This window comes from Protopterus annectens, chromosome 1.part1 (genome assembly GCF_019279795.1).
Source record: "Protopterus annectens isolate FY-2018-M chromosome 1.part1, PAN1.0, whole genome shotgun sequence".
Lineage (NCBI taxonomy): Eukaryota > Metazoa > Chordata > Ceratodontiformes > Protopteridae > Protopterus > Protopterus annectens.
Genome location: NC_056726.1, coordinates 1,838,373,935 through 1,838,401,655, shown reverse-complemented (window position 1 = coordinate 1,838,401,655; position 27,721 = coordinate 1,838,373,935). Strand labels below are relative to the sequence as shown.

The 27,721-nt window shown below is 38.8% G+C and overlaps 1 protein-coding gene across 1 annotated transcript in view; it reads left to right on the top strand.

The window, feature by feature from the left end:
- The window catches only part of LOC122812682 (tissue alpha-L-fucosidase-like), a 453,601-nt gene that overhangs the window by 201,977 nt on the left and 223,903 nt on the right, over positions 1–27,721 (top strand). The window contains exon 5 of the mRNA XM_044084826.1: positions 20,939–21,139. Within this exon, the coding sequence (XP_043940761.1) occupies positions 20,939–21,139 (201 nt within the window). The remainder of the gene's footprint in view (positions 1–20,938; positions 21,140–27,721) is intronic.

Genomic DNA, 27,721 nt, shown 5'->3' with positions numbered 1-27,721 from the left:
TACATTTTCCCCATTTGAATTAAAGAACAAACACAGATGTATGACTATTTCCCTAATCTGATTCATGTGGATCAGCAGGCATTATTAAAGGTCGAACAATTTATAATAACCCTGTGTCATAATAATAATTTGCTGTCAGAGAAAGGAACTCATTATTACTTGCGAGTCTGGAGGAAAAAAAAGTATTTGACAAGAGTTAATTGGACATTTATTTTCTTTTCTTGGTACTACAGAAGATGAGATCCACCCCCCCCCCCAGGTTTTTCAAGATGCTAAAATCACTATATGAAGCTTCCACATTAAAGGTTAGGTTGAGCAAATTGTTATCATCAGAGATTTTCTTACACTGGGGTACCAGGCAAAGCTGTTTTTTGTCCCTCATATTATTTGCCATTTACATAGAGTCACTGGCATTGAGTTTAAGAGGACTGTTAAAGCCTCTTTATTAATACCCAAATTACTGTGTCTTTTTATGCCTACAGCTCTTAGTACTAATGGATAAGCTGGGGGAACAAATGGCGAAGGTTTCTGATGAATTGCTATCTCAGGGTATAAAGTGAATGCATCCTGAATTGCTATCTCAGGGTATAAAGTGAATGCATCCAAATCTGATTCAATGAAAATTAATTATGTTCCTTCTGCTGAGCTCATTAATAAGTTTCGTTTCTTAACATGTGAGAATATGTCAAACTTGGGGATGAAGTTTACTGGCACTTTATAAAAGTCAATTATTTTTTAAATATAACACTATAACTGCAACAATTAAAAAGATGCTTTCACCTATGGCAGGGCCTTAATTTAGACCCTCAACAGAAGGTTATGTTTCTAAAATGGTTCATCAACCCACTAATTCTTTATGCAGGCCAAGCTTTAAGCAGATGGCTGTGTCTTTTCTTTGAGGTGGAAAGAGGCCAAGAGCTTCTTGGGAATATCTGATCCTTTTGCAAGATCCAGGAGGGCTATCCTTACCTGACATGGACCATAACAAAGGCAAATTAGAAATACTATATGGCATATTATCGCCTCATGTTACAGTTTGCAGGAAAATAATTCTGCATGGATACCTGGTGGAATCTATTCCGTATATAAAAGTCTGACACTTGTTAGAAATACAATAACCACTATTCAAGATCTACTTAATATTATTACTTACACATTTGATACTACTAATATTTCTGAATGGAATACAGTGTTTGAAAATTCAGCCTAGACACAATGATATGGGTTACTGTAAAGCTTGAATGCTGCATTAGTTGTAAAGTAGGGAACTTGAATCGAGCAGTTGCACCATACACAGTTACTGGTTATGGCCTGTACACCACTACAGACCAGTAATAATTGATGTTTTACTCTGGTTTTATTTTGTTTTATTTTGATTTGCTTGTAGTAAGGATTTATTTCCTACTTTGTTATTCAAGTGCATGCTTCTACTGTATCAGCATGTTTCCGTATGAAACCCTCTGTTTTACAGATCTTCCATTAAACAATTCCTCAAGGGTGTCATTCACCTTAGGTCACCAAAGAAAAGCATTGTTTCATCATGGGATCTGAGCTAGTCAGTAGAAAATCTAATCCTGACCCATTTTGAACAAGCTGTCTGATCTTGGACAATGCTGTTTTAAATGGCTATTACCTCTACCAGAAGGATCTTAGAGCTCTAAGCCTTGATAAACAGCCTTTCCTAGTCTTTCACCAACACAGAGTATCCCTGTGTAGTAACCCCATGCCTATGCTTGATGTTGTATACAAAATGACCCTGTATCAGGCCATTCATCTAACAGTTTTCTTTCCAAAGTCACAAAATTCAGGAGAAGGGAATCTGCATTCCCTTGATGTGTATACAAATATATGAGATTTAACTTATACAGAACCAAGAAATTCAGACAATCTAATCAGTTATTTGTCTCATGCAAAAATGAGAGAGGGTAGATTTGGTACAAGCACACTTCTTCACAATGGTTGCTTCACACATATTTCAGGCACATCAGCTTTTCCTATAGTATTCAGGAACTAGTGCATGTATTTGCCCAAGAAAGACAGATAATTTTTCTAGGCCCCATACATGCTTTACCAGTGAATCTAGTCCCCTGTTAACAAAAGCAATCCTTGTTGATACAAGATTCAGTCCTTCATCAGGGACATCAAGCCTGTTTGTAAAGGAGCTGGGAGGGGGTATAAGCATGAATAGTCATTTGTATATTAGCTACTCCGTGACATACAGCCCAATGTCATCTAATCAGAGCTCATGCACAGTAAGAGGGAAGGGCTGTTTTATCAATATAATAACCCCTTTATGTTTCTCTTCCAGGTAACAGAAAAGGCACAGAGTTTGTGTCCCCTTCTGTCCAGTTTTGTGTGTTCCTCCTGTTTCAGATGTCTCTTGTAACAATTTTACATCTGGGTTAAGTTTTCTTATGTAGCAGTATATCCTATCTCTCTTAATGGGGTGTTTGAAACAATTAATATTCCAAGATAAGATTCTAATCGTTTTTCTAAATAGAAAACCTGCACCTTATACCTATATTATTTAGACATTTTTAACATATGAGTATTTGTTTGTATGCAAGACACACGATCAGAAGTTTTGGGTTAGAAACTTAAACATACCCATCACCCAAAATGCACCACAAGTTACTCTGACATTATCCAAATTAAGAAGCTGCATCTTGGAGCTGCTGGCTACATACAGTAAACAAACGTACAGAGTGCAATGTAATTTCCACTCAGTCACTGCAATATTCAGGGCTGTATTTAGGCTAAGAAAGCTTCTAAGAGGGGAGTTACAATATCATCAGAGGCATTCTACCAGCTTCTGCAAAGTGACTCATTATATGGCACAGAGAAAATATCAGGTTGCAAGGCAGACAGAAAGATAAAGAAGATAAGTCAGACATCTTTCATAAGGGAAGCCAACAACAAACTGCTCACAAGTCCACAGGACATCAAAGGTAGATAGAAGGAGCATTTCCAACAGCTTCTGAATGAATAAAACCTCCCAGAAGCTATACAGCCCCAGACACAGCCTACAATGACAGAAGAGGAGGAGCCCACACCAGAAGATGTAAGAGCAGCACTAAGGAAAACAAAGTCAGGGAAAGAAGCAGGTTCAGATGAAGTCACAGCAGGTATGATCAAAATGTTGGGTGAGATAGGGAGAGTACTCCTAGCAGTATGGAGAGAAACATTTATGCCAGATGACTGGAGAATAAGCATACTATTACCAGTGTACAAGAACAAAGGAGACATTCACAACAGTGGGCAGTACAGAGGTATCAAACTCCTGTCACATTGCATGAAACTTCTGGAGAGGGTGATTGATAAAGGAATATGCAAAGTAGTAGAAAGTAAGATGGGAGATGAGCAGTTCAGATTTCTGTCAGGATACAGCATAACTGACCCAGTCTTTGCAATGTGACAGCTGAGAAGAAGCTGGAGGTGAGGGAAGAGTCCAAATGAGCATTCCTAGACTTGGGGAAAGCATATAACAAGGTCCCAAGGAAGCTGAATGTGAGCAGTCCTGCAGTGGTTTGAAGTCCCGAAACATTGGTAGAATTAGTGCAGGCTATACACAATACTGTGGTGGTGGTGCTGCGGTGGCATTGTCGCATCACAGTAAGACGTTGTCCTGTTCAATTCTCAGCTAGAGCGTCTTCTGTGTGGAGACATGCATGAATGGGCATACCTTCGTTGAAGGTTGTGCATCAGGGCCAGCAACTCGACATGTAAAAATCTACTGCCAATCATTAGCAGACCGGAGTTCCACCGTGGCGACCCCTAACCGGGAAAAAGCCGAAAGAGACAACAACAAGTGCAGGCTATACACCAGGACCGAATGACTCAAGTATGAACAATGTTTACTCTCCTAGAGAAGTTCTTAGTAGGACTGGATGTACATCAGGGTTCAGCTTAGACCCTCCTACTGTTTATACTGACAAAGAAATGATGCATCAGAGCAGAAGCCAAAGTAGCCCTAGTAGCAGAGAAGGTCAAAGAAAACAGATTATGGTGGTTCAGGCACATGGACGGAAAACCAGAATACTATCTGGGGAAGAAAATTAAGGACAAATAGGAGGTAGGCAAGAGAAATGAAGTCCAATAAAGAGGCGACTGGATTGTATGAGAGAAGACCTGCAACAATCAAGCATAGCTGTTGAACAAGGTAGGAGTGTGGCATTAAATCAAGATATATAGAGAGAAGGCAACAGTTAACACAAAACCCTGACTTCATGTAGAAAATGTGGAAAAATGTGGCTGATGATGATGATGACTCTGAAATCCAAGCTTCTCCCCGATCTTCCCTCACAAAATCAAAACTATTTCAATTGAGGCACATTTGAGCCGAGATGTCAACAACCATAAGACCACCAGCTTGAAATTACTAGCAGTAACCCCCATGAGTAACATATAAGGGCATAGTAATGCAGAGTGATGATTAGTTACTTGTTTCATGCCAAGATCCAGCAGATCACTCACACACTCAAGTCCTTGAAGAAAAAGTACCAATATGACTCTGTCATAGTACCTTTGGATGTAAATGACTTGAGCTGTACTTTATGGACTATATGAAGAGAAACATGATGGAGGTGTCAGACTGTGTCCCAGGCAAGTATGAACCTAGCGTTGACCAGTATTCTACCTTCTCCAAGGTTGATGCTGCACTGTGAGCAAAAAATGCTTGACTTCGACCATTCGCTTAGTTCTGCTGTCATTTGAAGGAGGTTCAAAATTTATCGGCCTTTTAGGATATGTTCAATAGAATATACTACTTCATCAGGGATGGCCTGCATCTGACCCCTCTAGGGTTTTAAATATTGCCAAAGACATTGCCTACCTCTGTAGTACTTTTTTAAACAATAACCTGATAAAACTATAAACATAATGAAGCAAGCAAAGTAAAATATGAAGGTGTTACTGATAAATGCTAGGGGCCTAAATAATAAACACTACTCCCTACAAGTCCTCCTCTCCCTGGAGGATGTAGCTGCCTGTGTGGTGACTGAGACATGGTTTAAAATGGCAGAGACCACTGTGGTGTTGTGTGGCTATAATGTCTTCCACACATTTAGACCAGCTGTTTTGCAGGAGGGGAAATATGATGGAGGTGTCTCAGTCTTCATCTTCTTCTTGTCCAAATCACCATCAGAAAAGTCCCATGCCATATATTAGGTAGCTATAGGGATCCATCTATGACCCAAGAAAACCATAATGCCTATTTGCGGGAACTGGAATCACTCAGCATTAAACCCAACACCATTTTCCTAGATGATCTAAACTATACAGTTGTATACTGAAAAACCAACACCACCACTAGTGCAGAAGCACAGAGATTCCTGGACTTTTGTCAAGATAAATGCCCTAGAACAATTAGTAAGATTATTTGGCCTTACTTGTACTGTGGCATCTAGCACCTTCACTTGCATATCTTTGTCACTTGCTAGGTCTGACCATAAATCTTTCACCTTCAAAATAAAACTGAAACCAGAGACCTCTTCCACCCATTGTACCTTTAGAAGTTTCCCTAAGACAAACTACCTGCTGCTAAGTGATGCATTGCCAAGCTTCAAATCCCCACCAAACCCAGTTAACTGCTGAATATGTGGAAACATAACACCACCACGTTATACCAGCATGTAAACAGCTGCATAGCTGCAGCTGTACCCTGTAGAAACAAGAAGGGGGTAAATCCTTGAAACAAATCCTCATGGTAGAACCATAATATCAGCAAACTTTATAATAAAAGCAAGAGAATTCTAAAAGTAAGAATAATTCCATAAATGATAAAGTAGTCACACAAACCAAAAATAATCACATGGCCATTTTTAGTTATGTTCGTAATCGCAGAGCACAATGCAGCAGTGCTCTGAGCTTATTGTGAATGATGTTACATACCATTTGGCTGAAGATACAGCAAACTTACTGGCTGATAAAGTCAGCTCAAACTTTACCCATCCTTGTCCCTTGCTTCAATCCCAGAAGACATACCTGAAACTGACTCGTCTCCAGCTGTCATTCAAGACCAAGTCCTAAAAGTGCTATCAAAAGCTAAAAATACTGCATCAATGGGTCCTGACAATATCCCTGGATGTATCTTAAATAGCATCAAGCATGACTTAGCCCCTCCCCCAACAAAACTATTCAACCTCGGCCTCCATACAGGTTTTGTACCAAATGAGTGGAAAACAGCTGCAATCTTTTCTGTACTTAAGGGAGGACCTTCCGCAGACCCAGGCAATTACAGACCCATAAGTCTCACCAGTCTCAGATGCAAAACCATAGAAAGACTTATCATGGAGCTAATCAGTAAGGACATAGGAGATTGCCGAACACTGGACCTGTTTAAATTTGTATCAAAGTCAGGTCGTGCTTGCTTAACCTGGTGACTTTTTTTAAAAGGTCACCAAAAGCAATGGATGAAGGTAAAACGTATACACTGCATACCTCGACCTGGCCAATGTTTTTGACTCAGTCCCTCACTCAGACATAGTAGAAAAGCTAAATAAACTTGGAATAAACCCCTACATCACCTGCTGGATTGCCAGCTGGCTCACAGATATGCTGCAGGAGATTAATGTAGGGAAAGCTACCTCCACAAAAAGATCAATCACCAGTAGAGTCCCCAAGGGTTCAGTCCTGAGACCTCTCCTGTTTGCCATCCACTTCTCTGAAGTAAAAGCTAATACCAGAGTGCTCTGGCTGGCTATATTTTGCAGAGGACTGCAAACTAAGAGAAGTCGCTGAATCCCCAAATGACTTAGCTGGATTTGCCCCCATCAGATAACTGATGCCAGAACCATAGACTGAAACTAAGTGCCAAAAAAATGCATTATTGTATCCTTTGGGAAGTCCTCTACTATGGGAAACTGCCACATTAACAATATGCCCATAAGAGTTGGCCCAGTTCTTTGTGATTTGGGAACTTATGTGGACAGTGGCCTATCTTTTTACTAACGTGTCCACTGTCATAAGAAAGTCATTATATATTGCACATCTTATAAACAAGGGGGTTGCATCTCTAGATCTAGAGATGTCCTTATCTCCTTTACTCAGACCTCATTAGGCCAGTCATTGCATATAATCCCCCCTTTTTGCATGTATCTGTCCAAACATATGTAACAAAAGGTTTGGAGGGACAGATATACTTTGTGGAGGATATTTCTGCTGTGGAAACAGACTCCCCATCCAAGTCAAACAAAGCTCATCCCTGTCCACATTCAAGCACAACTTAAATCCATAGATGGGTAATAGAGAATCTATCCCAGGCCTGCCAGTTGTAATAGTAATGAACATAGGAAGCTCCTGCATGCTTTATCCTATGCATGGATCCCCACAAATTATCTAGAGGTAATATATAATTATCAGCCATGGGATGGGAAAGGTTGGTCTAACACCAAAATGCATAGGTTAGTTTACGCACCATAAGGGAAATTGGCAAGGCTTAAAATAACTTGCAAGAGCAGCTAACCTAGTATTTAGCTATGAACCTGTGAACCCTATCCTTTATGAGGAAAAAGTAGATAACTTTTGTGCATACACACACACACACACACACACACACATATATATATATATATATATATATATATATATATATATATATATATAGTTCCCCTTCAGAAGCCTGAATGATCATAAGCTCGAAATTCATAAGCCTGAGACCAAAAGCCTGAAAACTCAAAAGCCTGAAACCCAAAAGCCTGAAAACACACAAAATACACATACTGACTTTAATGCAGCTTCGCTATTCTTAGTGCTGTGGTGGAAAGTTACAGGCTGGGTTCAGGTAAGTGTGCGATTGTTTTTACGTTAGGGTTAGGGGTGGGTTAAGTGAGTTAGGGTTAGGGCGCAGGTTAGGCGTGTGTGTGATAGTGACAGACTTTAGGGTTAGGGGCGGTTTAAGTGAGTTAGGGCACAGGTTAGGTGAGTGTGCGATAGTGACGGACCTTAGGGTTAGGGTTTGGGTTAAGGTAAGTGGGTAGATAGTAGTGTCTTTGTACTGGCATAGTAGCATTATTTGTATTCTGTGTGTTTTCAGGATTTGAGTTTCAGGCTTTTGAGTTTTCAGGCTTATGAATTTCGAGCGTATGATCATTCAGGCTTCTGAAGGGGAACCGTATATATATATATATATATATATATATATATATATATATATATATATATGCAGCACAGTTTGCCTTCTCATTTATAACTCTTCAGGTTTGTATAGTTTCTATGGTTTTCTTCTTAGCAACTTCTTCTGTCACCCTGTGGCGATCTACTTTTTTCCTTGTAAACAAGGCAACTGACTCTGGGATATTCTGAGTTCTCAGTTCTTGGGCATTGTGAAGCAGGCATGCATAAAGCCGATTTGGCAGCTGCTGATTGGTAGCTGCAATTGGCTGTTGACTCAAGGCCAGTAAGTTTTAATTTTACTTCACCAGGCCAGTTCAGAATTATGTGCCTACTTCATAGAAACATCCTTAGCTAAGCTGGGTAGAGAAGTCTATCTTTCCAAACTTTTTGTCGACACAGTTTTACTACAGGTCCATTGTTGTCCCATCTCTGGGGATTAGTGCCATTCACAATCCACTCTCTGCCTCTTATACAGTAACATTTTGCCAGGTGTCTACCAAAGTGAACGTATTTTCTCCTTCATCAGGAATGCAGGAAGTGCATCAGAATACATCTTAGCATTCGTAGTCTAAGAGTTTTGGCAAAAGTACCATGTGCATCCTTTCTGTTATAATCAAACTACATAAAACAAAAAAATGAACAACAGAAGCGTTTCACTAATTTAATATAAAACAACATACAGTACAAAGCTTTTGGGTTACCCCTTCACCAGTGTATAAAATTACATTAAGCCCAAATTCTTTAAATATAAAACACACAACACAGCCAACCAATCACAAATAAAAGACAATAAAAGCAATTAATTAATTAATGGAACATTATTTGTTTCCTTTGTAAAACAGTTTTACGCTTACTGCCCCATTCAAATCAGGGGATTTCTCTGCATTTAAATCTAGAATCCATTTTAGTTCAATGTTTCCTAATTTATTATCTATATCCCCTCCTTTTATATTCCTACTCACTATTTTAATTACCCTGAACTTAAATTTATGTGCACCTTCCTTAATAACATGTTTTGCCAAGGCATTTGTCTCTCTCTGTCTGCTTATGGCAGATTTATGTTCAATAATACATTCTTTCAATGCTCTTATACTTTTACCTACATAAAATGTCAAACAGGCAATACAAGTTGCCAAATATACTATATTTACTATAGAGCAGTAAGCCTGTTCATCAAATACATAATTCCTATAACTAATAGGATGTATAAAAACGGTGTAATTAATTATATCTTTACAACAGCTACCATTAAGACATGGGAAGGTACCTTTCTTCATTCTCTTAACTTTATTCAATACTAATTCCTTGTAGCACAATCTACTTTTGAGGTTTCTTTCAAGAATCTGTGATTTTCATCCACTATCTCTTTCATTCCTGGTGATGCTAGCAGAATATTCCAATATTTTTTGATGGACGGAAGTATGTATCTTAGTTTTGAGGTCTCATGACCATTGCTTTCTAAAGAAGTTAGAACCTGTTCATCAGTCAATCTAAAATGAGGAGCTGTAATGCTGTCTCTATCCTTTATTACTTCATCTGCTATTTTTTGCGTCTATATTACCTTGTCGAAAGATGACAATATCGACTGGCATAAACATCGAAAATGCAATACATCAAAACTGTTCTTGTGGGGGGCTGCACCCCCCCCCCCTGCTAATTATATATACCAACTCTGAGATCGTACTACAGTGAGGAAAGAGCAAATTTTCTCATCCCCACTGTACCATGATCCCGCGACAACACTTTCGATGTATGGCATTTACGACATTATTGCCGTTCGATATTTTCAACATGCGATAAGGTGAAGTAGACCCTATTTTTGTATCATGCTCAATGTATATCTCCTCTCCATGAATTCTATAACCATCTCATCCATCTCACGTACCCATGGCCACCCCTGATACTTCTAGATAGGGTTAATATCTGCACAAATGCAAGACTTATTTAAAGGACTGCTGATTTTTTGAAACAATTAGCTGCTTGGATTAGAGAATGTCAGAGTACTGAATTTTGGTTTGTGTGCTTAGATATAAACTCTTTGTTCAGAGTGATTCCTAATCAATATGGTATAGAAGCAATACGTGAATTTTTAAATATGGAAACTGACTGAGCTACCACATTGTAAAGTAAAAAATGTGTGTTATATAACTGAAATTATTTTGAATAACAATATTTTTCTATTTGATGAGAAACCCTATCTACAAGTATCAGGGGTGGCCATGGGTATGCCCATGGCCAATACCTATGCAAATTTGGTACAAAGTTATTGGGAGAATAAATACATTTATAATGATGTTGGATTTGTTAATTCAAATGTACTTTTTTTATAAACATTTTGTGGATGACTGCTTTCTACTTTGGAAAGGTGATGAAATAGAATTAAGGAATTATGTGATTTTTTTGAATGGTTGTACAGAGTTTCTACACTTTACAATGGAACACTCTTTGGATAGTATTAATTACTTGGACATGAAAATAGAGAAAAAAAGATGGTGCTGTTAAAACAAGTGTCCATAAAAAGGATGTCCAAGCCAATAGATATACAAATAAAACTAGTATGCATGCCCCCCGTGTGTTCAAAGGGATAGTAAAAAGCCAATTTTGTAGAGTAAGCTGATTAAATACTGATGATGAAACTAATAAATTATAGATGGACGAGATGGCTATAGAATTCATGGAGACGGGATCTACACTGAGCATGATACAAAAAACAGCAGATGAAGTAATAAAGGATAGAGATAGTATAACAGCTCCTTACTTTAGACTGACTGATGATTAGGTGCTAACGTCTTTAGAAAGCAATGGTCATGAGACCTCAAAACTAAGATACATACTTTTGTATAATAACAGGATGCAGGATGTAGAAAGGGAGATCAAAAAATATTGGAATATTCTGCTAGCATCACCAGAAATGAAAGAGATACTGGATGAAAATCCTAGATTTTCTTATAGAAATGAAATAAACCTCAAAAGTAGATTGTGCTACAAGGGATTAGTATTGAATAAAGTTAAAAATACCTTCCCATGTCTTAATGATAGCTGTTGTAAAGATATAATTAATGACACCATTTTTATACATCCTATTAGTTATAGGAATTATGTATTTGATGAGCTGGCTTACTGCTCTACAGTAAATGTAGTATATTTGGCAACTTGCATTGACTGTTTGGCATTTTATGTAGGTTAAAGTGTAAGAGCATTGAAAGAATGTATTATTGAACATAAATCTGCCATTAGCAGACAAAGAGAGACAAATGCCTTGGCAAAACTTGTTGTTAATGAAGGTGATACACATACATTTAAGTTCAGGGTAATTAAAATAGTGAGTAGGAATATAAGAGGAGGGGATATAGATAATAAATTAGAAAACATTGAACCAAAATTGATTCTAGAGTTAAATGCAGAGAAATTCCCTGGTTTGAATGGGGCAGTAAAACTGGTAAAGGAAACATATTATGTTTACTAGGAGTAGGGAAGAGTTTGAGGGAGAGTCTTTTTAACATATATTGAAGTTGTGTGAAAGGGAGGGGAGTACTGGAACTGTGGGAGACTAGTGAGGTTGAGTAGGTAGAAGAGAATGAGAGTTTGAAATAAGAATAGTAGAGCATGAGCAGGTCTTGTTTACACGATAGGTGTTAGATGCAAGTCAAGTGAGAGGGGTATGTAGAAAGAGAGACAGCTAAGAATGGGAGAGCTGTAGTTCAAAGGTTATTATATGGGTGTGAAAACAGGGATTTTGCAGGGTGAAGGATGGGTTGAGCAGAGGCCAGTGGGTGGGAGTGTGACAACAGGTTGAAGATAGTGATAGGGAATAGGAGGAGGGAGAGGCCAAGTGTGATAGGTAAGTTATTTGGGAGTGGTCAGATAGGTATAAAGGTAGACATGTTGGGCGCTTGTTCATATAGGAGGCAAAGAGGTCTTTCAGGCTTTCTAGATCCCTTCATAGTAACTGGCACATACTTCTAAAGCTTGTATCTACTTGGAATTACAGTAACGCTTCAAAGCTAACAGCTTCAGATTAACCAGGTTTGGCTATAGCAGGATGCCCCTGTTTTGTGTCATGAAACTGGATGCTGAGGCAGCACTTGGCATTTTCCTCTTGCCAGGTTGTTCAGTAAAGTGAACCAGTGTTGTCTTGGCCAAAAAGGTGCTATTAGAATTATTGCTGCTCCACCTTCCTTTCTTTTGAGCAGTACCCTAGAAGCCAGAGGAACTAGAAGAAAAGTTTAATAGAACAGACCTTTCCAGTTCTTAGAAAAAGCATCTGTTTTCAATGCTTCAGGAGCTTTTGCCGTGACAGATAACTTTCTCACTTGCTTGTTCATATAGGAGGCAAAGAGGTCTATATCTGGTATGCCTCACAACCTGCTAAGATCCAGAAAGGGATCCCTGTTTAGCATCCTTTCATGAGGGTCTATTTGGATCTACTTTGCCTCTCCACTAACTCATTTTGCTAAGAGGAGATGTGGGATACAGTCAGAGACATAAACACTTACAAGCTATCTCCCAGGTTTGCATGGACATCATCTTGCTTTAATGTAGGGTCGATGTTTTTTCAGGGCCAGTGTAACTGCCATAATTTATTTTATATTTGTGCTGTTACCCTTCAGTTTGCTTACATTTCACATACAAATACATTCACAGTTTGTTTAGAAATGAGCATTCGAGAGATTCTGCTAGACTGTAAAAAGATCTGTCCAACCCTTCATCCTTTCATCATTAGACATCCTGAATCACTATCTCTAAAGCCCTCTACCCACTACATACACAGACAATGACAAACATCAGCACACACAACTCTTATAACAAACCTCCAGTTAAAGAATGCAGTTGTATAAATGATAGAAACCACCATATCCTGTCCAATTTAAGAATGGATCTACACCATGAAAATAAGTGTGCAGATAAAAGTATATGACAGGAAGGGCCAAGGAATGAATGACCATTAAACCCTTCACACCAGACCCCCTCCCAAGTTCCAACATGGTGTAATCCAGCAGAGCTGCACTGTCATCACAGCCAAAGGTACGTGTGAATTGCTTCATGACAAGTTAGGGGGTGTTTTGCATACACTGTTAAGTGTTTTCATGATGAGATGGTGTGTGCCTCTTTTTATTGTCTGTTTACACAGCAGTCCGCTGATTTTTGCAAACTCTGACAGACAAAACTGGATTTTTTTTTCTTATTTTGGTCCAACTGAAGAAAAAAAGTGCAACTGATTCAGGTTCTGTAGAGGTAGTGAAGTAGAACATTGAGTAATGACACCCAGTTTCCCATTTACCTCAGAGCACTGTCAAAGTCACATGGAACTGGAGGGACTAAAACCCTGGTTTATAGAAATGAGCTCATTAAGAGCACATGGTTCAATTCTCTGTGAGTATCATCTGCCTGTGCTGTAAATTTTCCATTAAGTCAGTGTGAAAAGGTAAGGAGTCAACAGAGGGAAGGCAGTGGTGATGGGAAGGAATGGACAACAAACGGGTGGGGTATAGATAAAAAAGGAAGGTTAACGTCAGGGTGAGGGATAGGATAGAGTTGGGCAATTGCCATCACTGCCAGTTGAAAACCAGTGGGTGCAAACTTGGCACCCTGGTCTTTTCACCACTGGACCCTGACTGCTATGGAGAAGCCAGTGCAGGATAGATACACAACTCAATGAGCCACTGGAGGAGATTCTTGAGATGACCAATGCTGACATCTGGCCACTTATCAGTCAGCTCCCCCATGGCGGTGGTCAACTGCCAGTGTATGGTGAACATGTCACCTCCACTTCCACTACTTCAGGCAAGGACAACAGCCCCCACCTGCTGTGTATGGTGGGCTGGTGATCCGCTGAAGCTGGTGTTTGAAGTGTAGAGGTGACCATAGTAGTCTGGCCTGCAGATGTTGTGGGTAGTATTACTAAAGAGACTGGCAGTCAGGGCAGTGTGTTACCCCTGCATGGCATGTGTCAGTGTCTGCACGTAACTTCACTGGGTACAGGGGACCCACAGAGGGATTGGTACTAGTGCTCATTGAAGACACAATTACTGCCCTCTCCCTGCTGAATATTGAACCCATACAGATAAAGAGTGTCTTAAGTAGCCCAAACACACAATACACAATGACCTTTGTTTCTGATAAGGTATACTTGTACTCCTACTGTGGATTTCTGATAGATCTCATGAGCCAGAGTTCCAGGGCATTTCCAGTATCACCAGTAACATGTTGCTATTAGATGTCATCCCCTTAAAAAAATTTACTACAGGTCACAGGCATTCCGTATGTGGGAGTGGTGATAACCATCTAGGTGACCTGCATACCAATTGTAGGTGGTATCTTGTGCATTGTCAGATCATCTGACAGTCAGCAGAGCAATACGCTTTGCAGTTCATTTGCCTCCTTTCCTCGTCCCCAGGTAGGTCCTTTATTTGGATATGGATGCAGTCTATGGCCTTTAGTACTTCTAGGAAAACCGTTTACATCATACAAATCACATATGATGTTGGCTGTCTCCTCCATGGTTTGTGAGAACCACATATGCTTTCCCACATGCAGTAACATGGCATAGAGAAACTGATGGCAAATTGTAGAGGCAGAAGCCTGATATACCTCCACTGTGTCCCTAATTGGTCACTGAAAGTTCCATGTAGCTAGTATATGTAAAATCAAACATACCTTCGTATCAACTGAGATAGGTACTTCACAACTTCTGTGGGCCAGCAGATGAAGCCAACACATGTCCAGAATGTCCTGCATGGGGTCACTGACCACACTTTAGTGCACCACATTGTCAGTGTCATGGAGTACATGAAATGTTAAGAGCAGTCAAATGACACTTTGCCTCATAAGGAAAAGAACTGCACCACCATGGCTCATAGCAGCAATAAGAGCTTCTTGCAAATGCACATTAACTAATGCTGGTGTAACTGCTAACATATTTCCAGGCTTCATGGTCGTAAACTAAGATTTAGCTGCATTAAAGTTCAATGTCACGCACTTTATACATTTCTAAAATGCATCACCCAGCACCTTCTTGGATTGCCTCATTTACATACATGGTGCTGCTCCCTTTACTAATTTTGCTCATTATCATCTGATTATATAACCATTAGCATATACTGTGGCCAACTCTGTTATTCAACATGCACTGCTGTTGATAATGTGTCTCTCTGAATCACGCACACCCTGCTCCTAACTGTCAATTATGCAAAATTGCTTCCAAAATGCAGCTAAGTTTTCTGAATCCCAGAATAGTTTTTTTCTGTAAGCAGGCTAAATCTGAGATGGATTGTTTATGTAACTAAATATTTATGCATGTATCAGATTACATAAATTAATAGTATTCATTGAATACTGATTATTTTACATATGTTAGCTTAAGTACCATAAGATACAGGCTGACTGTGATTCTAGGCTGATTTTTTTCCAGAACATGGCAAATTAAGAATAATGTGACTCTGTATATTACCTTAGCAAATGAAATCAAAGCTATTTTGTTGCAATATTAGCCTGCACATTTTGCAGATCTATATTAAAAATGTTATTTCTTCATTCTTAAGCATAGCCTTCACTAAAAGTTAATCAAACTGATAGCTAAGGTAGTATAGTAAGATTAATATTTGAGCTGTGGAGTTTATGGGCATGAGTACTGCAAAGCCTGTAGATATTTGTACAAAGGAGAACAAATAAAAATGTGTAAAGTAATGTTACATGAATGGAAACAATTTTATACATGATCTTTGGAATGTGGGCAGTGATTTATTACTCAGACTGGAATTAAAATTTAAGTACATAGGAACATTTGTATGAAGGTGAGAGGGCGGATGTAGATGCTAGATATGTAATAACAATATTTATTGATAAACAGGGTTGATAAAATGGATCAGATTGTTACAAGCAGATTGACGTCATAAAAAGAATGACAGAATGTGAATTAACAAAAATGGAAACTCATTTTATTTTTAAATGCAACATTTTGAAACCTTGGGAAATAAAAGAAGAGATGCACTTCACTATGGAATGAAAGAAGAGTTGGACCTTACACAGTGTGAGATTTAGAAATGATGTTTTGTTTCTTATATAAATAAATTGGATGTAATAAAGCTTACTCATTTGTAGAGGTGAAATGGACTTTGCTATTTAAAAAGTTATTTAAAATACTGTTATATTGTTGTACTTGTAAAAGAATAAAGTATGGTATACTGAAGAAATGAATATTGTTTTATTTTTTTTTGGGATGCTGCTATGTTTAAGCATGAGTAAATAACATACCAGTCCAATCTTTAAATCAGTTTAGTTTACAGTTTCTGCTTACTGGGGTCATCAGACTGTTACCCAGGAAACACAAGCATTAGTTTCTGTCTATACAGCATCATAGCTTGCAAGAACAGAAACTTCCACCGCTTACAGAGAGCTCTGATATATATATATATATATATATATATTTATATATATATATATATATATATAATATGACAGGACAGAGTATTTACTGGCAGCCCTTTTGAGCTTAGACTGATTAAGAATACCTAAAGCGATATCTGGGGTAGCAGTTATGCTTCATCAGAAAGTAAATTATATAATGGGTAAAGCTGTAAGAAAGAACTTTTAGAACCACATTTTTTCCAAACTTCTTTATTAAATTTACACATATCACAAAGGCAATCTTGCATTTATATAAATGAAAAACATGCAGAATGATATCATTTTAGTTACAAACAGTTTTTACATCACAGACACCATTGATACAAGTGTAGTTGCAAACAGTATGCATCACTTATGAACCATCCAGTCATTGTTAGTTAAACATTATATGGCTCATTCAAATCCTGCCTTTTAAACATCACTCCGGCTGTGCATATACTGTTCCCACAATTCTCATTTTTTTCTATGTAGTTTGCTCCTTCTCTTTTCTAAAGATCCCAGTTCCAGTTGTTTTTATCTCTATTACTATATTCACTACTTCCAGTAAAGTTGGTCTGGACTTTGATTTCCATTTTCTAGTAATTGCTTTTTTTTGGCAGCCACCATAATTAGACTCAGCAAGGCTTTACTATGTGTAAGGCAATTCCCATTGTGTAGCATAACTCAAAAAAAATCATCTCCCCAGTCAGCGCAATCCACTCACCCAGCATCTCCGACAGAGCGGTCTGTGAGGAATCCGAAAAGTCTGCCAGCTCATCAGACTTCCAAAAAATGTTTTCATCTACCTCTTTCTTGCCCTCATACCTCCAACATTTGCTATCCACCTGAGGAAAAATTCTTTGGAGTCTACTTGGGGTATAAAAATACTTATGTAAACACTTCCAGGCAAACATCCTAAATCTTCTGGACTTTGTTGCATATTTAGGAGATATACATATATCCCCCATTGTCTCTTTGTGAATTGCTTATCCAATCTCTCTTCTCAATCCTTTGTAAGCTCTCTGATTGATTCTTACAATTGTCATGCGATATTTTATATGCTTTACTAATTATCCCTTTTTTAATGGCAGCTTCTATTCTAGATTCTATAACCACATTTTTGAGTAAGGGAAAAAAAAGATCCGCTGTCTCACAATATGAAAACAGATTGTAGTTGTAGATAGTCATTTCACTGACCTAACCTATCCATTTCTGTTTCTGTAGTATAAACTGGAGTTCTTATATCATTAGCCCACCCTTTTTAAGAACTGCATTGTGTTTGTTCCATGCAGTCTTAAATTATGTTAGTCTTTTTTCAATTTGCTGCTTCTTCAGGGAGGATGTTCAGTCATTCACAGTCTTTTCTGTGAAATAATGTTTCAGTATGTTTCCCCTGAGTCATCCACTGTCTATCTTCAGATTGTACTGTCTTGGACAAATTTCATAGAAAAAGACATAATCAGCAGATACCAAAGATGTACCTTTCCTATGCCTTTATTCTACAGGATTGTGTACATTAAGTTGTCTTATTTTGACATGGTTATGTACACCATTTTTTTGTCCTCCAAACAACCTATGTTATTTTACCATCCATCCTTAATATTTTTCATGCTATTTACTTATCTTTATTTCCTCTAGGAATAATTCTAAGGTACTTTCCCATTTATTGTTGCTGCTATTTTCTTTACATCTGTGTTTTCCTTTCCTTAGCTCTTCCCTCCCAGATGCATTATTTTTCACTGAATTTAAAAATATATATGTGTTACACCATTAGTCCAATTTTACAAAGTCTCTTCTAAGCCCTTCTGACCATGTCATGTATTTGTGTCATCAGGAAGAACTACTTGTCAGTGGCTCAACATACTTGCCTTTGATGCTGGAAGCCCACATGAGGAGCATGGATTTTTTTTCAGTACTATCACAAAAGGTACATGTATTCATTTTCCATTGCTGACCTACAGTGCGGCATAAGGGGATGCTACATTCCTGAGTGTGCACACCTTTAGACGAGGTCGATATAAAAAATCACATGCCACTAATCAAAAAAAAAGAAGGGAAAGTTCCACGGTACCATTGCAAAATGTCTCCTTGTCAATGAGTCTTCCCTGGAAAGACAATCCTGGCCTACTGTGAGTAACCCCATCAACAAAGTGTAGGTAAGCAAATAAATAAACAAACAGGGTTTCCTTTTAATAGTTGTTTTTGCTGTTTTTGTTAGTGGCAGTCAAGTCAGACTTAGTACTGACATCTGTGCTAGCTCACTTATTGTCCTTTCATTTGTGAGGCTTGATGTACTATGATTGTCTGTGTTTTGCTGAGTAGCCCATGTTTGTCTTGCATTTCCAGCCCCAAATCCACTCCAGATCTTTCTGATTTGTTCACTAGCCTACTGTGTCACTCATTTGGCATAACTATTGTGATGTGAATGCCGGTTGCCCTGGGGTCTTCTGAAAGGTTAACTACTACGTATCTTAAAATGTTTCCTTCACCACTGATTTTTCCCTACACCTACATGAAGGCTTGGTGGAAGAAGGAGAGATGGGTGAAGAGCAGAGGTGACCCAGAGGCTAGCAACTAAAATAATACAAGTTTTGCATTAAAACCTAATAAGAGGTGATGAAGTAACCACCATAACCACATTCTCAGGAAAAGTAGCAACATGATTGATATGGCTGTAAAAGAAGGAAAAGACTTTTAGAAACATCTGAATTGTATATTTGACCAAAAAGGGAAATTCTTTTGAGGGAAATTTATGATAAAATCTGTAGTATTCCAAGTGGCTCAATTAGTAAAAATAAGAAACTTCATGAAATGCATGGCATGGAACTCCCTTCAGGTGGCAGCAGATACGTTTATTTTTTCTGTCAGCTGTAGCAGACTCTATGGTGAGGATCATTATGGAATTAATAAATAAGGACCTACCTAGGAAACCTGTAAACTCTTAACCCAAGGCAGTTTGATTTTTGTCAAGGGTAGATCCTTTCTGCTTAACGTGGCTGACTTCTTCAAGAAGATTAGTCAAGCAATGGATTGGTATACACCATATATCTAGAATTTGCAAAAGTGTTCAACAGCATCCTACACACAGGTATTGTTGATCAACTACGCAGCTATGCAGTAATCCCTAAGTAATTTGTCAGATAGCAAATTGGCTGACAAACAGAACCAAGGAAGTTAGGGTAGGAGGCGTCACCTCCTCCAAAAGACTTGTCATTAGCAGTGTACCTCAGAGTTCAGTTAATGGGCCACCCTCTTTGGCACTTACTTCACAGAGATCAAAGTTAATGCAAAGGGTTTGTGACTGAGCAAGTTTGCAGATGACTATAAACTTGATGCCATCATAAGCTCTCTAGAGGACACCAAGATCCCCCTATGAAGGCTTTTCCTGAACAAATAGCTGGTGTTATAGTCATCGCCTAAATCTAAATGCCAAAAAACGTGTAAGTGTCTCCTTTGGCAAGTAGGAAATCCCTTGCAGCTGCCACAGTAACAGTTTAAAATAGATTTAGGGACCTGGGAACCTATGTGGACAACAAACTGTCTTTTACTCACCATGTATCCACTAATGTAAGAGAGCCTGTTATCAGTGCACAGATTATTAGTAAAGGTGTAGCATCTAGGGCCAGAGATGTGATCATTCCACTGTATTCAGCAGTTATTGGGCCAGTCATTGAGTATAATACTCCCTTTGATATATACTTGTCCAAACACTTACACAGCTTGAAGAACCACAACACATTCTCACCAAGAAAATCAAGGACCAAAATCATAAAATCTACACTGGCCATGTCAAAACATTCTCCCTCTTCTCAGTATCACACAGGCTGCTAAGGGGCGATCCTTGCCTCTCATACAGTGCCTCAACAAACCCTATCTTCTCAGATCTACTGCACATCCATAAGTCCAATGGTGGAGTAAAGACCCTCTTAAAAAATCTTAATCTCTTCTGCAACATAAATTGAACATATTGGGGGATAGATGCACTACTGTTTTGAAATTGTTTTCCTTTTCAGACAAAGCAAAGCACTTCCCTTACCCTAGTCAAATGTAATCTGGATGAATGGATGGGAAAAAACAAATTCACTCCTGGTTTAGCACTCTTGTCTTTTATGGTTAGGGGTATAATGTAAATGTTCTGACTGGCTCTGGGTTATTTATACTTAAATTACAAGGAATAAAAACTGCATGAGAATGTAGGGCTGGCATTCTAAAAATCCTCAATGGATCACTAGCCTAATAAGTATCTATGAACCTATGGACCTTATTTAAATCCTTTTTGTGCTGTTCAGTAGTTGTAAATAAATTCATAGTGGGAGTCATTTAAAGAAAAAGTAATATAGTACATATCAGTGTAAACATAATGATGATAAGAGCTATGTCTGAGTAAAATGAACTCTGTGGTTTTATGATTGATCACAAGTCTATATTTTTTTTATTTTAGGATACAGTGGTTGTAAATGATCGCTGGGGTGCCAACTGCTCTTGTCACCATGGAGGCTACTACAACTGTAAAGATAAATACAAGCCCACAACCCTACCTGACCATAAGTGGGAAATGTGTACTACTTTGGATCACTATTCTTGGGGTTACCGCCGAAACATGAAGATAACAGAGGTCATGGATGTACCCAGTATTCTTAAGGTAAGGACTTTAAACTTCCTACCATGGTCACCGAAACTGCATAAAGAGTGAAATATCTGTGGCATACATTTGTGACTTTCTGTGTAGCCTTTAAAAACATGAAAAAAAGGAAAAAAAAAACAGACAATGATGACAGGTAAGCACCATATATTCCAAACAATGCGTCTGTTTCTCAACCTAATGGATAAAACTTATTAACCAGCTGCTTAAGCTTTCCATTATACGCAGTAAATGCTTATGTAATGCACAAACATTTGTAAGCCTGTGACTCTTTTTGATCCCAAAGCTTTGTAAAGAATGTTGTTGTGTGCATTCACCAGTGTGGGGAAAACAAAACTGTTCCTCATATTTCCCATGAGCCCTCCACTGCCCTAATCTAAGCAGACTGTTGTCTGTTCTCTGTCTGTATCCATGTTCTCAACAGTGTACATGTAACATTGTCATCTATGTTCATTTGGAAGTGGAGGTCTCCAGTTACTGGTCCAGTACTTCTTAGTATGTTTGCTTCATATTTACCTGAGAGAAAATGGATTGGAGTCAGCCTTTTCACTGATAATAAAAGAACAGGTGCTGCAGTGAAGGATGAGAAGGTGCAAAGGAAGGATCTGGAAAAGTGACCAGGTGGACTGAAAACTGTTATTTGAGATTCAGCGAAGAGAAGAGAACTGCACTTTTTTCCACAGTAATGTTGGTATAAATTATCAGTTGGTGTGAAAGGAGTTGAGGGAAACAAAACGGAAAGAGATCTTAGGGGTTGATGACACCTGGACTGGATCACCAAGCATAAAATGAAAGGACAAGTGCAACAACAAACAGAATACTGATGCGTAAGCTCCAGGGGCATGGACTGCAACAGTAAAAGTGTAAGGCTTGCATTCTACCTGACCCTGGTCAGATCATACCTGCGTACTCTGTGGAGTTCTGGATGTGATAAATGAAGTGTGCATGAGATGGAGGGGAAAGAATATGAACAGAGAATACAAGATATGAAGCTCTTGTCAGTAAAGACTAGAAAAGGCAGAGGTGAAATGATACGGGTATACAAGATCATGCTATGGATATGGAGGAGATCACCCTGGACAGAATAAACAGAGACAGAGAAGGAGGTGTGGACAGAAGAGCAGATTGTGGAGATTATCTGCACCCTGGATCTGTGAAAGAGTTGTGGATCATAGACTGGAATACTGAAATGGAAGATGAAGAGGTAATCAAAGAAGAATCCAGAAACATGCAGGGCTGGTGGAGGAAACAAGAATTTGAGGGAAAGGGTGGATTTGGAGGTTGATTGCTAAATGTGATTAATAGCAACTCTAAATAGGTTTAATATTTCCATCTACCTTCAAGAATATGTAATGTAATGTAATAAAATGTAATGCAACAAAAGTATACCCAGTACTTTACATGATAACTCACCAGTGATGAACACAGGTCGTAGTGATTTTTGATATTGTGCATCACAGATTCCTGTTGATCTTCATGCTTCTTCATGCAGCATATTTACTTTTACATTATCTCCTTTTCAACTTTCATTGCTGCTTATACTTTCATTAAGCAGAATATGTGTTACATGTGTGTTAGGATTTTAGTTGGAACCTTATATGTCTGCAGCTTTAAAACAGGATTCCACATTCCATGCATGTTTTCCATCTCATCAATATGTTCCATCTCATCAATATGTTGTACATTGTCAATAGCATCTGTCATAATAGATTGTCTCGATCCTCTTTAATCAATATGTTTCAATCAGTATGTTTGCTTTGATTATCTCTGTACATTTTGGTGTGACAGTTAACATTCCTGATTCTCAGTGTTTCGTTCCACAGTTCAGTTCCTGGCTGGTGTGCCTTCTTTGTGGAGTCTGTATGTCCTCACTGTGTCTGTGTTTGGTTTCGCCATGGTATCCAGTTCCCTACCACATCCCAGTGATGCTGATAGTTAAAATGGTAATCCTTCCAGAATTGTAAGACTGTGGCTACAGAGACTGTGACTGTGTGTGTGTGTGTGTGTGTGTGTGTGTGTGTGTGTGTGTGTGTGTGTGTGTGTGTGTGTGTGTGTGTGTATGTGTATGTGTGCATCCTGCAATGGGCTGACAGCTCATCTGAAATTAATTATTCCTTGACTCCTTGCATGCATTGCGTGGTGGAACAAGATCCAGATTCCTGTGGTCAAAGCTAAGATATGGTGGGTATTGGAAAATGAATGAATGAATTGGGTCTGTTCAGAAACATTTCTACCTTTGTAGACACAAGTCACAGTGAACCCAAATGCACTTGCATGGCATATTAAAGACTGATGATCACTGGAAACTTTCCTTTTGATCCTGATAAGCACGTAAAAGCACAAGACTATATAACTGTGAACTTTTTATTACAGCTCAGAAAGTCAACAAGGTTAACCGATTCTGTATACTTGGCAAAGTTAACAGCATCTTTATGACCTTAACCAGCTCTAGTTAGCATAACATTCAGTTTGAGACTTGTTTCATATTTTCCCAGTGTAATCTACCTGCCTTACTATAAACTCAGGGCTACTCCAGCTAACATAACACTGCCATTACACAAAACAAGCAGCATGCTGTCCAGTGAATGCCATTCACCAAGTGTCTTGGCACCATACATGCCCTTTCAATCCTAGTGGGACATCAGAAGCTGTTGAGGCATCTACCCAATCCATACATACCTAGATGGTCAGTACAGATGTTTGGATGGTTCAGGCTTATAACCCAACTTAGCTATTCTCCCACCATAATTAGACAGATTTTTGTATCTGTCCTGGCTACTCCAGCATTCATGTATCCAGTCAAGAATGAAGATGTAATCATCCCATTCCAAAATGTTTTCACTCTAAGGTCTGGATTCTACTCTTAACCACTTGTGAGGTAATTTCTGTGTTTTATGTTATACAAAACAAATAATGATCTGTAATCATGAATAATTTCACTACCTAGGAGTAGAACATGTTGTCTAAAATATACAGATTTGCTAATAGCAGAATAATCCTCTACATATGATAAGAACAGAAAGATAACTTTGTGACTGCTCGTAAATGTATTACCTTTAAACAACTATTGCCACAATTAAAGAAAAGTACAAACTGAGAGTAATAGGTTATGCTTAGTATATATGGTTCCTAGCACTACTGTCATAACACTATGATTTATCTGGCAAACAGTGTTTGGCAGAATTTTACTGATCAAACACGTGTCCATATAAATGCTGGAAGAATTGGGAGCAAGCTCATTTGATGAATGGTTAATTTGGCCTGTAGCAAAAATATTTTAACAGTTTCTAAAACGTGTAAAGGATATATAAGTTGACTCAGAAGTCATACCCTTTTTTACAATATCCTGCATTCAGATAACCTAGCAGTGCACAAGGTGTTGTCATGTGGCAGCATGACACGCTCACCTGTTTACTGCAGGGAAATCGATTTCATGTCTTGTACAAAGAGAGTTCTTCCTGGTGCAGATTAAAATCAATAAACTGAAGGTTGTCTCAGTAGCTTTAACTGTGTACTCCCCCAAGGATGCATGAATTATGTGCAGATGAAACACACTCCAATTGCTTGCATCCATTGTAAATGCAGAACTCATCCTTATAGTGAGTTAACTGTTGATTGAAAACTCACATTGGATAATTTTAGCCATTCACTTTTTTGCATGGTGGACTTAATAAGTCTGGTGGCAACAGTAGGCAGAACCTTTGGATATGAGTTTGGATTGAATTGGATTGGATTGGATTGGACTGGACTGGATTGGATTGGATACTCACAACTGCAACAAGCAGGATCAAATTAGTATGTATCATGACTGTTTATAAGTAAGAATCCACCTGTAGTTATTATGTGGGATCATTCAAAATATAGAGACTCCAGAGAGTCTTAAGCTTCAGAAATTTTAAAAATATGGCCATAGAGTGAAAAATCCCAACTATAACCCTAGAAATCCAAGATCATTTTGTTTACCATGCACCTGTTGAAGTCTGCCATAAGAGCAGGGATGAATATGACTTAGTCTCGATATCTGTCTTTTGTGTGCTGGGGGGAGGAGGCATGCCTAGGAACATTGGCTGAATTAGAACACCATGGAGCTTTCTACAAGGGGGCATGGTCCTTTGATTATATATACCAAAAGATGCCCATTGCATGCCAACCAGGCTTGTGCAGGGGATGTTAGGAATTAAAATAGAAAACACTAGTTCCAAGCAGGAGGGCGAGAGCTGTCACTCCCAGCTCACTTGAGTTTACTCCAAGGGAATAGGAGAAAGTGTTCAGGGAGGCAGAGCAAAATGGTCAGCAGGGGATCAGCCAACAAAGAATGAAATTATGCTTTATCAAGTTCTGCATTTTGTAATAAGGAACATATTGTACTAGTTGTCATTTGAAAATTGCGTTCTTTATTTCAACTCACTGTGTTTTAGCATCTTAAATAGCATGCCCCCTTATATAAAAGGAATATTAGAATTTAAAAAAAAAGTTATGCATTGCACCCTAGGTCCAGGTCATGAAAGTCTTCAGCAGATCATTTCTGGTCTGTCTTTGAACATTCCAAACTAAGGCTGACTTCATCAAATATTGACAGAATTGTAAACAAGTGAAAAAGTTAGCTTTCACTAGTAAAATACCTCCTATCCTGATCAACAATTTCTGTAATCTGGCAGTCCAAAAACATTCTTGTATAATGCAAAAATGCTATTTAATCCTGGACAAAACTCCACTCCTTTACTTTTTCCTTACCCGAGGAGGTAACAAGGAGTCTGTTAATGTGTCTGGAAAATGTGTTCATGGTGTAGTGCAAAAGGTCCTGGTAATAAATCACAGAACTGATGTTCGTACTTCCCTACGACATGACCGTCCTGCCTTACCTCACAAGAAATCATGTCAGGCATAGTGTGCAAATTCCTTTATAAGCTGAAACGTGTCCACTACAGCTGACCACTTACACCCTGGATGCAGCAAAAGTTCAGCAACCACTACTACCCTCTCAGTCCCAGTTGTAGTGTAATTATTGCATTTATAAAAGATGCTCCTGATCCTTATAGGTTCATAGGTTATTACTAGGCTAATGACCACGAGGGCCTTTACAACCCAAGACCTTTACCCCAAACTATTTGGATCCCGACTGTCATAGGTGTCTATATGGGGGGGAGGCAAGCTAGTAGGGAGGTAACTAAGTATTTGTTGGTGGGGGAGTCTTAGGATAATACTTTTTTATTGATGGCCTCTGTCCATAGGGGAATGGGAGTGAGACCAGGGATAAATTCATACTTTTCCATCCAGTTGTCAAGGTTTTGTGTGAATGTGGACAGGGGTGAACTCTGTTTTATATTGATGGGGAGCCTATCCTGTAGTGCAGCAATCCTTTTGGACGCATATCTGTCTCTACAGCAGGTTCTGTTGATGTCACAAGTGAAGTTCGGATCCCTGGATCTAGTGTTTCTGATGCTGTTTGTTTTTCACATATGCAACAGATCCAGCAGGACTGGGTCTGAGGAAGTCCTACAAGCCATTCAAAGATCCCCACTCAGCAAGCTGTAGGAGACTGAATACAGAGATAGAGCCTTTAAGTGATCATTGTAGGAAAGGGTATTCATGCTCTGAATTCTACTGGTGAGAAACCTTTGTGGGCATTCCAACTGCTGCAAGTGTCTGGTTAGACACATGCTAAAGGAGGCACTGTATTCAATGGTAGCTCTGAGAAGGGCTTAGTAGAGTGCTACTATAACTTCCTTGGACTTGAATGCCACACCCTTACCTTTAAGTTGGCTGACCTAGAATGATTCTCTTATTATGTTAGCTACATGTTGGTCAAAGGCCATATTGCTCTCTACATATGTTCTGAGATCCCTTACTACTTGGTCAGTTTTTTGAGGCATTTTATCAGTGGACTAATAAACTTGGGTTGAGAGTTTCCCAAAGGGCATTACAGTGCATATTTTTAGGCACTGAGTTTAAGGCCATGGATTTGGTACCAGTCATTTGTCTATGTTAAACCCACTTGCAAGATGTTTATGTCTTTGAGGGAATTTATAATAGCTTCCAGTTTACAGTCATCTGTGCACTTGGTGAGCCAGAGACCTTGATTGTTAGCCTTGACTTCTGAGAAGTAGATGGTAAACAGCATCAGGCCCAGCACAAAACCTTGGGATACTCTGCTGGTGACCAGTGTGTTGCTGGAGGTGGTAACAACAATCTTGACTTCTAGATCCTGTCTGTGAGCCAGCTGGCAATCCAGCAAGATATGTAAGGATTTATGCCTAGCTTAGAGAGCTTGCCAACAATGCCTGAGTGGGGTATTGTACCAATGGCTTAGCCAGGCCAATAAACACAGTATGCATTGTTTTATCCTTGTCCATTGCCTTGGTGACTCTGTCAAGGAGGTCTGCCATGTTAAGTAGGCATGACCTTCCTTTAAAAAATTGGGGTGAGTCCAATGTCTGTAGGTTGCCACAGTCCTTGTTTATAATTTCCATGATAATTCATTCCATGGCTTTGCATATACGGCTTGTTAGACTGATGGGTCTGTAGCTCTTGGGGTCAGTTGATGGTCCACTTTTGTGGAGGGGAATGATTGTTGTGGTCCTC